The 14,942-nt window shown below is 31.9% G+C and overlaps 1 protein-coding gene across 1 annotated transcript in view; it reads right to left on the reverse strand.

The window, feature by feature from the left end:
• Positions 1-5,938, reverse strand: part of LOC124541728 (unextended protein-like) — a 53,133-nt gene extending 47,195 nt beyond the window's left edge. The window contains exon 1 of the mRNA XM_047119664.1: positions 5,534-5,938. Within this exon, the coding sequence (XP_046975620.1) occupies positions 5,534-5,892 (359 nt within the window). The 5' untranslated portion in view covers positions 5,893-5,938. The remainder of the gene's footprint in view (positions 1-5,533) is intronic.
• Between the last annotated feature and the right edge of the window lie 9,004 nt (positions 5,939-14,942).

Here is a 14,942-nt window from a genome sequence, read left to right on the forward strand (position 1 = left end):
AAATGTACTAAAAAGTAATAAAAATAATTGCATATTTAACATATTTTTGAGAGTCCTCCTAGGTAAAATGAAATGAAAAATATTAGACTACTTAAAAGTCGATTACGATTATATAACGTAGTTATAGTTATTGTTATATTTGGAGCCGGTGTCAGCCACGGGTACACGCTTCAACAATCAAAAGAAAGAAGCGATACGAGCCTCTTGATTGACCCAGTATAATATCGTATAAAAGGTAATTTGTAAGAAACATATTTCTTAAAGTATTCTCGTATTGTTTTTTGATAGATATAGTGTAGGTTGGCTGACACCGACTCCAAATATAGCAATAATTATAACTACATTATATAATCGTAAATCGACTTTTAAGTAGTCTAATATTTTTCATTTAAAATTTTATTTATTTTGTGTTAGATAATAATCTGTGTATTTTAGAAATGGCTGTAAACATTTGAATATACGTAGACTTTGCAATAAAACAGAGGGTAAATAAACACCACTGCCCGAAGACGTTGGCACTGAAAAAAATATTAGTGATACCTGACATCGCCAATGCGGCACCAACCTTGGGAACTAAGGCGTTATTACAAGCCTTGTCGTTTATAAATTTTAAACCAAGGCGCATCTAGCTTTCGTAAAAATACCATTGAATCGTTTTTGGTGGCTTAAAACCAACAAGCCAGATGGACCATCGACAAAATTAGACATTAGAGCAATAAACTGTTAATTATTAAAAACGTTGGTCATAGACAATAATACCTACTTTTATAAAAAAAAGTTCACTAAGTAAAGTAAAAGAAACAGCCTGTAAATTTCCCACTGTTGGGATAAGACCTCCTCTTCCATTAAGGAGATCGTTTGTAACATATTCCAACACGATCCGCCGAGCACGAGATGAATTATAAACACAAATTAAGCACATATACATAGTGGTGCTTGCCTGGGTTTGAAATCGCAATCATCGGTTAAGATACACGCGTTCTAACCACTGGGCCATCTCTGCTCTTTGAAAATGCTTTGATTTAAATCCTAGGACATTGGCTAATCTATGCTTACTTTGGTTTTATTGAATTTGCCGATGCTACATCTAAGTCGTGTCGTACTATACCGAAATTCGGAAAACACTTTGGCCGTAATGACCTTAAAAATGTCACAAATGATATCTACACGTTGTCGTGATAACGAATCAGATATATCATTAGCTTTATTTGCGTAAAACGACAGCTCCATTGTGTGCTTCTGAAACGTGTTAAATCACTATCGTTTCAAACATGATTTATTGCCTCGTGGTTGAAATTCCCATTACATACATGTTAAAGAGCTGAGATGGCCCAGTGGTTAGAACGCGTGCATCTTAACCGATGATTGCGGGTTCAAACCCAGGCGAGCACCACTATATATATGTGCTTAATTTGGGTTTATAATTCATATCATGCTCGGCGGTGAAGGAAAACATCGTGAGGAAACCTGCATGTGTCTAGTTTCATCGAAATTCTGCCACATGTGCAATCCACCAACCCGCATTGGAACAGCGTGGTGGAATATGTTCCAAACCCTCTCCTTAATAGAATTAAGGAAATAAAGACTAATGAAACCCGCGAAACTCGTGTTCATTCAGACGACTTTTTAGAAATCTCGAAACCTATTACAGTTTTCGTTTTGATTATATTACATTCGGGGTCAAAATTATGAAACCTCTTTTAAATTAAATTGTTAATATCTTATTTCGATAAGTTTTTATATTCAGGGTCATCAATAAAACACGAATGGAGAGTTCAGAAGTATAAGAAGTAGGACCAAAGGATTTACATGCTTTCCAGGCTGCTTCTGAGAAGTTTTTGAAACCTGGATTTAGATTCGTTACTTAGATATCTAGTTATAGCCATATAAGGTCGTAAGTTCCTTATAGAGTGTAGACATCCAATAAGAACTTTAAAAGATGATGATTTTTTTTTAACCCCCGACGCAAAAAGAGGGGTGTTATAAGTTTGACGTATCTGTCTGTCTGTCTGTGGCATCACAGCTCCCGAACGAATGAACCAATTTCAATTTAGTTCTTTTTTTGTATTACAGGTGTTTACGGGCGAGTCTTTAAGGATTAAAGCCGCATCTTCAACTGCTTTTCTTATATATTATGGTAGAAGATATTTTTATCACATAGTAAGATAAGGTTTATCTGTTCTTACTAAAATAAATGACCATGAGTATTTAAAGGCCTAGTTTTATTTCGCAGCTATGATAGATATTTTATCCGTTAATTGCAGTCAAAATAGTACAAGTAGGGAATTTATTTAACTTTTTTATTGCACCGAATAGGTATTCGCCATTTAATAGGAATATCGGCCAACAAAGTTCGATCACCCCAACTGTTCGTATTATAATATACATATGTATGTATATTATAATACAAGATTTTAAATTAACATGGTTATTATTATTATTAAAGTTATTAATTTCGGGATATTTACAATATATCTACGAATGTATTGTTCATGAGAACAAGATATTCGTAGATTATGTCGAAATATCGAGCTCCACCGAACAAAAATAAAAAACATGTAAAGTCAATGAAAATAATTATGTAAAAAATATTGATTACAACCAATTAGGTTGCTGATACGCTAAAATTAATTAATCAATAATAATCTCAAAATTATTTCGAACGTAATTACTAGGATTACATGTAGCTTTCCTTTACCCATGAACATACGATCTTATAAATTTACTAGCACTAAAAAACCCATACTCGAATTACAAAAATACCTTCTAACGTACAATTGATAATACAAAAAAAATGGCGGCACACAATTTTGTTTTTCGGGTTCATCTCACGACTACACTAGACGTCGAACAAAAGGGATTATCGAAGAACTTCAAACAGTATTTGACTTCTTTTTAACTTACAATTTTAAGCGACTATCTCTTTCTTACACACACACACACACACATACATACATTAATGCACATATTACACACGAAAGTCACATATTTACATTAACAATTAAAAATCGTGTTTTTGTTATATAATCTTCTGATTTCGATATTCTTCTCAGGGCCTAGAATACATGTTTGGTTTTTTTTTCTTTTTTTTTGGAGTAGGTTGACGAGCATTTGGGCCACCTGATAGTAAGTGGTCACCATCACTCATAGACGCTGTAAGAAATATTAACTATTCCTTACATCGTCAATGCGCCACTAACCTAAGGAAACTAAGATGCTATGTCCTGTAATTACACTGGCTCACTCACTCTTCAAATCGGAACACAACAATACTGCGTGTTGTTGTTTAGTTTAGGCTTGCACAAGCCCTACCACCAAGTAAAGTTTTAAGATTCCTCTTTACATAAAGCACACGTGCTTTAAACGCTGGATGTCTTTCTCTATTCCAATCCAAGTAGGAATAAAGATAAATGAAACTTATATTCACGTATTTCATACGATTTGCTAATAGCTCGGTTACCAAGAGTGTATGACTAATATTCATTTATAACACAACACTATTGCATTTGAAAATTCATTTTGACCTTAATTTAACTTCCAAAATACCGATAACAGTTTCGTCAATATAATCCTTAGCGAATATTATAGATTAATCAAGCTCTCGACTATGACATTAATTCGTTGTTAAATACTGTTTATTTGACTTTTTTCCTGTTATGATTGGACTAGAGTATATTTTTAAACTTGAAATACAATAACAAGGGATATTTTTTTTAATTAAAATAGTTATACCTTTTTTTTAAATAATCCAAGTTTTACGATCTAGGCAAGATTCTTATTAGGAAGAATTAAGGGAATAATGGTCGACTTTAAGACATCGAAGATATATCTCCATAGCGGAAAACTCAAACCAAACCTAACCAAAATCGCTTCCTAGTTCCCGCCTTCTGTCACTGTGATATAAATCTTCTAGGCTAGGCAGCGAATTTTAATGCGTTTTCCATCAATAAACAGTAATTAATGACGAAAAGAGAAGGTATATAAATGTATCACATACATATTGTAGTAGAGAAAATCCGAGAAATTCAACTTTCGTAACGGAAAAAATATAGGTAATTTAATTTTAGATTTTTTTTCTACAACCTATAGTTTTATATTGTGTTACCGTGTAAAAGCAGGGCTGATATAAAACAATTATTAAAACTTACAATTCTCAAGTACTTTGCCTAACTCTAATACTGTACTATCATATTAGAACGCTGTTCTATACCATTAAGAAATAAATGTAGGTCAATAAGAAAAGCAGACATTTTGATTTTCAAATAAGAAAACTATAAATACACGTCATTATATTAAAAATATATATTTCTACGTGAGTGCTTCCTGTAAACACTGCCCTACTGCCCCGTCACAGATATCATCCTGTTTGCATAAAAATAGTTTTGACTTTTCACATTAGATTAAAATTTTTCGCGGGAAATTTGCCGCGTTTGTTATTCAATACCACGTTTAAATAAAGAATAATATAGAAGTCATAATTGTTGGCCCCATCTCATATCCGAGAAACAATGTTAAGAGCCGGTGCCGCTGCGGAAAAAGCTGAAGCCAAAAAAATAACTAAATATTCGTGTATTATGTCTAATTACTTTTTTTTGTTCCATTTGCTGTCGAAACGCTTGGAGTAATGGCCCTTGGAGTAGTGGTGCAAAAAGCTTCATCAAAAGTATAACACCTCGCCTCATTGCCTCCACTGGTGACAGGAGGGCTGGTTCGTTTTTTGCCCAGAGGATCGGAATTGCGGTTCAACGGGGAAATGCTGCTAGCATTCTTGCCACCATTCCACGCGGTCAAGATTTATACAGTAACTAGTTTTAGTTCATATTTGTATATATATATATTTAAGCATTTAATGTTGTTAATTCTTATGTTAATAAATACAGTCATAATTAATGTGGGTAACAAAACAATATTTTTAAAAATGGCGATTAGCGATCACTTTTGCATCTCCGAGGCTACAGAGACGTAATAAAAATAATCTTTATAAGGATAGTCATAGTCTAAAAACGTATTCAATATTAATAATGCACTGCACGTTTATTGGACAAACTATGTTTTTTTTTAAATGTTAAAATATTCGTGACAGAGGCACGAGGTTCAAAGTTAAAATAAAACAATAAATAACAAAAACTCACAAAATTATTTACAAAATGACGCATACAACCCAGACCATATAAGAGATATGAAACTGTGATTCACATATTTATCCAATTCTGTTGATAATTAATTTCATCTCTTTATTTACACTCAGGACGAACTACGTTAAATTATTATTATTTATATGAATAATTCGTTAATTTTATGCAAATGGTATTATTAACTGCTATATTTTTTATTTTATTCATTTAAATTTTGACAAAAATATTTAAAAAATCACAAGTATTAGCGTAAAAAAGTTTTTATATAATTTTGGGCTGCATGTCTGCTACAGAAAACTTTTGATAACTGAATAATTCATTCATTTGCATTGAATACAAATTATCAAGGTTCCTTAACTCGGTCAAAACGCGAATTTGATTCAATTCAATGTACTCACCGTTCCTTACGCGAGATGACGTCACTGCCTCCCAAATAGAACTCCTGCTGGTACCACCCACCATCATCACCTTCCGCACAGAAGTACAACGTTTTAGACTTATCAACTTGTAATTTAACATCGATACCGACAGGATTTATGTTCGAAATATAAATACACAAATCGCCCGGCTCAGAGGTTAACGACCAAGAACGAAACTCCCCATTCACTCGCAACAAATAATCACATGAGACATCAGAACACGTGTAATTTTTCACATCGACAGATAATATCCATGGCGGGGACACGGCGAGCGTATTTTGTATTAGAAACAACAATAAAATTGCACCACTAGTCCGTAATACGCGCACATGAGCCATGTCAACCTCGACTGTTGATGAATGAAGTAATGAACAAGTAATCGCTGTCACAGGGATTTTGTTGCCATGTAGTTTTTATAATTAGCCCAGATTATAATTACGACGAAAAATTATCTGATTAAAATATTGTCTTTCGTATATACGACTTATAAGAGTTTATCGTTATCATTATCTCATTAAATTATCAATGAGTCAATATAATAAATAAATTATCGTTTTGTTCTTCGTTGAATATATTCTTTTCTTAAGTTAATTTGGAGTAGAGTCGTCGATAACATTAAAATATTCTCATTAAATATTTATAATTGTGAGTATTTAGTGGGTTAAAGTAAATCTAAAACAAAGTTAATAAGATAAAAAAAAATATTCATAAAACTAAAAATTAATAAATGTAACTAAAGCATTTAAATACACATAAATTTAGAAAACGATAAAAAGTATTTTAAATGTTCCTAGTATCTGAGCAAAAGATTACCATGTGGCAACACCGTAACCCAAATAGCTAGTGATGAGCAACGTATCGTGTGGCGTTTATTGATTGTCGACTAAAAATGAATTTTATTTTTATTAAAGCTTATTAGAGGCTGAGATGAAATGGTTCAAATGTATACGGTTACATAAACATTCTTTATCACATTTGCAACGCACTCAAAATACACAAGGACGGACCGATAAGATTTGAGTGTCAGTGATAAGATTTGTCATATTATTTTAATGTGTTATATAATTTTTAATAAAGATTAAAACGCCGATAATAACACAGAATTTTCTAATTAATCTCTGATAAATCAAAATCAAATGTTCGATAAATCTTAATGGTGATTACTTTATTTGTCCTACTTATCCGATTTTCGCTATTTTACAATTATTTCGTGTGATCATCAATCATTTTCTAAAATTTAATTCATTAAAAATGAATAAAAGATCGGCATCAAGTGACTTTGCATTTGTATGACTAAATTTTTTCCTATAATAGACTGAGTCTCTAACTTTAGTACTTTATGCTCGGCGATGATTAATCAGTCAGTCAGAACTTGTTATTTTATTTATATTTAGATAGTTGATATAGAAGGAACCGGAGTATGTGTCTGCCATTGAAGATTTCTTTATATATATATTTTTTTTATGACATAGGTGGCAAACGAGCAGGAGGCTCACCTGATGGAAAGTGACTACCACCACCCATGGACATCTGCAACACCAAGGGGCTTGCAGGTGCGATGCCGGCCTTCAAATATATATTTTAAGCTATCAAAAGGATAGACTTGCTGCGATCACGTTTTGAAAGTAAATGTTCATGCCTTTCGACTCCATGGCACGCTCAAAGGAACCCGCGATGGGAATAGTGAACCTACATTCTTCCTTACCTCCAGTAACCTAACTAAATCATAAAATTACAATGAAATAGAACATTATTCAATGCAATCGGTAATATATAGTTTTCCATAAGAAGATTCCTAGTAAAACTTTAATTTATGAATGAACAAGCGACTCGCACCGGCTTCTTACGGGTACAATATTGATACGAAATATACTACAGAATTTATTCATTTACATTCCCATTACAAACTTCTGAAATAATCAGCGTTCCTTTACCATATTGTCCATGTATTCTATACAAAAACCTTCCTCTCGAAGCACTCTATCTAATAAAAGCAACCGCATCAAAATCCGTTTCGTAGTTTTAAAGATTTAGGCATACATAGGGGTATAGGGATAGAGAAAGCGATTTTGTTTTACACTATGTTGTGTTTACATACAATATAATAATACATATTTTTAAAACAATGTCCCTTATCATGTAAAATCAAAATCAAAATAAAATTTATTCAAGTAGGCTTTAACAAGCACTTTTGAATCGTCATTTTACAATTAAGTGAAGCTACCACCGGTTCGGAAAGTAGATTCTACTTAGAAGAACAGTCAAGAAACTCAGTAGTTACTCTTTTTCAACATTCAAAAAAACAAAGTCATGTTAGTTAATACAATTATTTAAATTGATATATCCTGCTTGGAAGTCAACAGTGTTAACTCCACGCTTTTTTATCATCTACAAAATCTTGTATCGAATAATATGCATTTCTTACAAACGATTTGAATTAACGAAACAGCACAGTTAAAAATATGCATTCCCTTTTCACGAATAGTAAGTACATTAATTTATTTACTGGAATTTTCGTTTAGAGTCACTTACTTTTTAGATAAATAAATGTTTAATAAGAGAACTTCATTTTCTCGTAGAAAGTCACAAGCATGTATTTACTTTGTAAAAATAATAATTTATTACAAGATTCCGTAGTGTAGACGTGTGTGTTTTTTGATATGGCAGTAAACATGACTGGCTGAATATTTTCGTAATCTTCTGTAAATAAATATTTATGGCATATTTCAAATTGGTCATAATTATTAATATTCTTTAATAAGTTAGTAGGCATCTTGTAAAGATTTATTATTAGACATTATTTATTATTGAATCGTAATCGAATAAAAACAAAATCATTTCCGTTCTGCTGCTAACCTGTTCTAATATCACAACGAGCCAGTTGCGTTTCGATCGAAACGGGATTGGGGACTTATATGTTAGTAGAATTGATGCCCTGAAGATATGTGACTATTACCAGTCATATGTATCGACGCTTTAAGAAATTTTGATCATTCATTACATAGACAATGCGTCACAAACCCTTGTGAAAAAAGATGATCACTTGTGCCTGTTATATTACTAGTTCTGCGACTCACACAACCTGCAAACGGTTAGGAACGGTTAGTAAGTTTTTTTCAATCTCTAACAACTAAACATTTATTTTGTGAGACACTTTTACTTGGTGGTAGGGCTTTGTGCAAGCCCGTCTGAGTAGGTACTACCCACTCATCAGTTATTCTACCGCCTAATAATAGTACTCAGTATTGTTGTGTTCCGGTTTGAAGGGTGAGTGAGCCAGTGTAACTACAGGCACAAGGGACGTAATATCTTAGTTCCCAAAGTTGGAGGCACATTGACGATGTAAGAAATAGTTAATATTTCTTACAGCTTCATTGTCTATGGGTGATGGTGACCACTTACCATCAGGTGGCCCATATGCTCGTCTGCCCACTAATTGGTCAAGTGTAAGACAAGTCCGTTTCTGTATGTCCAGCAATGTGTTGGCAACTTTTAATGACGTTCAGTTGAGTAGCTAAATAATAAAACGAGAAAGCGTACCTAATAATTTTACTTAATATTTGATAGGATTATTAAATGTATAAAGAATTATAAATGAAAAAAAGTAGTTAATACATCTAAGCTCTTAGCGCTACGGTACCTGTAAATGGTAATTACCTCAAATGACCTTAGGATATTAGAGATATTTAAGCAATTAAAATCTATGTTCTAATATGCTACGTCAAGGTATATGTAACCGTAAAAGGTATTTTGCAATTTAAATAAATTACTTTAATCGGCTTAAGAACATTGGCTTAAGATCATAGATATGGATTAATTATTAATATGAGTCATATTTTCTGAAGATAAATAGATAACTTCAATTTATTGATTAAATTCATTGTTTTTTTGGTACGTACTTTAATAGATGTCGTCAAAGCAAAACATATAATACAGCATTAAAATTTTGTGAAAGTTATTGCTACTAATAAAAATCACTAACTTCCAACTCTACAGATTCATAAATTCAAATCATTTGTAAAAATATATTTTTAAAGAAAGTAGGTTTATGGTGGGTTTTATAAATGATCGGGCAGGCTGGATATATTATTTATTTATTTACATCTATAATTTTATTTAACTAACGTAACTTACTATTTTAATGCTAAAAAAAGAAAAGTACTGAGTTTCCTGACGCTAGAATCTACATTCCGACCGGGGGTAGCTTCATTTACCTACTATAATTGTCATATTTTGATATTAAAGTGTTTGTATTAGAACCTACTTGAGTAAAGTATATTTTGATTTTAATTATTTAAAAGAGGTGTTATTGTTGTCTTATATACCTCACTCATTAAAGTTAAGCATATATATATTTTAAATAAAATAAATAATTTAAAGTAAAATAAGGAATAACCTACATAAAATATACGAAAATTTTATCGATAGCTGAGTGGATAGCATCACTAGCTTTTAATTATGGATAAAAAAAACATTCTGCTCTTTTGAATTTATGTTTGTAATTTGTATTAACGACCTTCAACTTTTTTTTCTCTGTAATGAAGAGAAAGAAATGTATTATTACTGACAGTCCAAAGGCGGGCCATTACATTTAATTAGTAGGTAGATAGATATATAGCCGAGGTGTAGGTACAGTACGACACAACTTAGATGAAGCATCGGCAAATTCATTAAACAGATTACTGCCGATTCACACAATCAATAGAAACAACTCCCTGTCGCGCCATTCGACGCTATTCGTCGCTATCGATTCTCGCGTCAGTTCAACCCAGGGCCATGAAACTTCAGAAGAAACGTCGGATACAAAATTAGCTTAGAAACTAGCGCCATCTAGCGACCAGGGTCAAAATTTTTTTTATTATAATTTACGTATAGATGGCAGTAGTTACGATATTTTTACATAATATAATCAAAGGTAATATAATAAATTATTATTTTTATCGACAAGTTCTTAAAATATTATTTTTTAATATATTTAGGTACATAATTCACAAAATTAAACTACTTTACAATTTACTGTATCATAGACTATACATGTGCCTGACTTGTTTATGGCTACAGAAAAACTGGTAAAACTTTTCAAAAGTTTCAAAACATTGCTTTTGTTCACCTTGACTGTGACTATTTTTCGTTTGTTTTGGTTGTTATATTTTGGATTTTATACTACCTACTTGGCTTTTTTCATTTGGATTTTGTGATTCTTGTATACCTGATAACACTTGGCTTTGAATTTGGATACCGATATTTGCTTTTACGACTCACTTTGGCAAGATACCTGGACTACTGGCTGCTTATGAATTTGGATTAATCATGCCCGATAAAAATCGTTTGGTGTGTTATTACGGGTGCATCAATGATGGTAAGTCTACGATTTGAATAATTAATTAAAAGCAAAACTTTACATCCCAATTTAGACGGAAGAAAATGTTAACTGTCGGGTCGCCTCCTGGAGGCTGAATAGTCCAGTGCCCACTTGAATTGAATTTGAAACACTAGTTTGTTAGAAATAAAATGTTCATTCATTAAGAGTTGAAGTTTGTATTTACTCGCGTTTTTTTATATACTGAATATTACATAGTGTCAAAAATATGGACCGTCAAGTGGTTGCGGTTCACTGCAGAACTTAGAAATTAATATTAGTGGTAATTATTAATAAAGACATTCTTTTTTTGAGCTGTAAAAATGAATCTCATTAAAACAAAAATAATAAACTTCCAAATAAGACAAAATAAATTATTTATATTAGAAACGCTCTAAATTAATTATGAACGAGATAAAATACTGAAATATTACAAGATGTTCTCGCAGACGAGATTGCATTAGCTAACAACAATAAAAATAATCATTAGCATTTTAAATGACTTGGTTGTGGTAGATGGATTTCTTAATATATTGACATGTAATCTGTATAATAAAAACTAATCATAAAATGTATTGCTATGTGCAAAACTCAAAAACGAATCTCTAAAATATGTATTAGTCTTAAAAAATTTAGTATGATTATATGCCTTATTGTCATTTATTATTTAATTAAAATTTGCCGAAAAAAATTTTAAGCCTTCTATAGACAGATATAACGGCATATTTGTTTATAGAAAGCTTACAATTTCTTTCAAAGTATGTATGACACTTTTAACATTATTAATTATTGTCAGGCCCACTGCATCATTTCCCGGACCCAAAAAGCCAAAATGTGGAAAATATTGAAAAATTTTCTCAATGGAAGGCTGTGCTAGATGTGGACACACAAGAAAAAGGAGATAAATACATTTATAATCATATAAGATTGTGCAATGAACATTTTTTGCAATGTTATCAGCTACCAAGCCGACGTCTCACAAAAAATGCTGTCCCCACAATAAACCTAAATAAGATAATCCATCAAACTGAGCAACCTTCAAAATCTGGGATTGCCTTACTGGATACTTGTTAGTATTTTTTTTTTATTACACTTTAGTTGTCCAACCTATCCAACTTGAGTTGTTCTGAGCCGGAAAATTGTACATATACAGATTATTTGACACATTTCCTGTTCATTATAGAAATTATATACATTTCCTAGGAACTTTCTCATTTAACCAGCTGAATACCATTATTTTAGGGGTTGTCCATTAATCACGTGATCTTTTTTTAGCATTTTTTAACCCCCCCTCCCCCATTGGTGATATGTAGTGAGGTTTAAGACCACCCCCCTTCCCCCTTCTTAACATCACGTGTATTTTTAGTACCTACAACGAATCTTAAAATTTTCTGAATATTATCTTAATTTAAATACAGGTATAAACTATAATCTTATTTTATTCTGAAAATAAATACACGAGATATCTTATTACAACCCCCTTCCTCCCCCTTGTGTTATTTTCGTGATTTTTATCAAACCCCTCCCCCCCCTTTCAAGCCTCACGTGATTAATGGACAACCCCTTACATGCAGTGACTGCCTATAAGACCTCCACAATAAAGTTCTAAGTACATTGGACTTGGTTATGGTTCTGAATAGATTTTTATTTTCCATATCTCTCGGTTATGGGTATGGAGCTGCATAACATCCATGATTAAAACCACACAGTAAGAGTAAAACTAAAATAATAATATTTTTAACCCCCTATGAAAAAAGAGGGGTGTAATAAGTTTGACTGTTATGTGCGTCTGTCTGAGGCACTGTATCGTTTAAATAAGTGAACCCATTTGGATGCATTTCATTCAAGCACATGTAAAGCATAAAGGGTGCTTTATTTTTTATTGTTTGGTTACATTAACTGTTTATTTTTTCGTGGATTTCTCAGTCAATGTTTGAACTGTGACCACAACTCCTGGTTGCATACCCTTTCAATAGATGTTATTACATTAGAAGTACTTAGTATAATGAGATTTATATTTATTTTCTAGATAAAAATCCCATATTAGAACATGCTGTCACATCTGAGCCTTCAACATCTGTTACTTCTGTGCAGCCTATTCGTAAGTATTTTTTTTATTATTTAGTATGTTTTCATCTATTACACACTAATAATATAAATGCGATAGTTTATGTATGTGATTAATTATGTAAGTTTATTACTTATTCACGCTCGAACGGCTGGACCGATTTGAATTAATTTCAGCATGTAGATAGCTCATCTTGGATTAACACAAAAAAAAAATCTCAGGTGAAACTGCTAATGTAACTCTATATTGTCTGTCAGTCTGTTACGGTTTAACAGCTAAACTACTGAACCAATTTTAAATAAACTTAAACACCACGGAAAAACTTACTCTAGTTTTATCTGGCTTCGACTTTGAATATTTTTGCAGCTGTAATAATCGATATTCATGCGGACGAAGTCACGGTTGAATGTTGAATTGATATATTATATGATGATGTTGTAACAAAAACTTTTTATTTTCTACAGGTAAACGGAAACATTCTAATCCTGAATGCAGAAATTCTAAATTGATAAATAAACTAAAATTAAAATTAGGTAGACTTGCTATCAAATATAAAGATCAGAGGAAGAGAATTCAAGCAGCCAAAAACCTGTCAATGAATAAAACATTTTTAAGAGCCATTGAAAAACTACCAGAAGAAATTAAAATCTTTACTAAATTGCAACTGAAAAGTGTAGTGAAACCGAGAGGAAGACGTTTCTCAGATCAAGAGAAAATCATGGCACTGACCATACTAAAGCAAAGCCCAAAGGCATACAAATTGTTGCAAAAAATGTTTGTCCTGCCATCAATATGTTGCTTGCAAAAGTTACTGAGCACATTTAGTGTACAACCTGGATTAAACCAGCACATATTAGATGATTTGGAAAATATTGCAAGAAATTTGCCACACGAAAAAAAGTATGTCAATATTTTATTTGATGAGGTTTCATTGGCCCCAGGCATAATATATAATGAATTTATGGACAAAATAATTGGTTTTGAAGATTTTGGATACTACAGAAATAGGACTCTGGCTGACCATGCACTTGTGTTCATGATAAAAGGAATTAAAAGTAAATGCAAACAGCCCATTTGTTTCACCTTTTGTAAGGCCTCAACAAAGAGTTCAGATTTGAAGAAATTATTAATAGAAATTATAAAACAAATTAATAGAACAGGCCTGAAGGTAGTGTCAACAATCTGTGACCAAGCGACAACCAATGTAAAAGTGGTGCGAGAATTATACAACGACACAAAAGCGGAATATTTGAGAAGAGGTATTGAATATAATTCAAAAGCATTTGAAATAGATAACAAAAAAATATTTCCACTATTTGATACACCCCACCTTCTTAAAGGAGTAAGAAATAATTTATTAAAAAAAAAAGCTAAATATATACAAAATGGTGATACTAAATGGGCTAACTGGGAACATTTAAAAATGTTATTAGAAGTAGATGATGGAGACGATGAAATAAGATTGCTTAATAAATTAACAGAAAAGCATGTCATTGATTTTAAAATACCTAAAATGAAAGTTAAATATGCAGCACAAGTGTTTAGCCAGAGGGTGTCTAGCGCTTTGCGGTTTTTATCAAGTTGGTATATTTATAATTTTACATACTTATAAGATTATCTTTTTAACATAATTAGCAAGAGTAATTGAAAAATATTAATATTTTGTTTCAGAACACAAAATTCTACCAGAAGAATGCAAAGGAACAGCAGATTTCCTATTACTATTCGATAAACTTTTTGACTCCTTTAATGGTCATTCTTACGACGGTTCGACTAAAACATATAAGCAGTGTTTAAAAAATAAATCACCCCATTTCCAACTATGGTATGATTTGTTACCGATTTTAGAATCTATTAAATTTGAATCAGTAGTTAGAAAAAATGATTCTCTGTTGATTAAATATGAATCGATTCCATCAGTAAAAAATTGGATACACAATATCAAAACCTTTATTGAAATG

This window comes from Vanessa cardui, chromosome 28 (assembly GCF_905220365.1).
Source record: "Vanessa cardui chromosome 28, ilVanCard2.1, whole genome shotgun sequence".
Classification (NCBI taxonomy): Eukaryota; Metazoa; Arthropoda; class Insecta; order Lepidoptera; family Nymphalidae; genus Vanessa; species Vanessa cardui.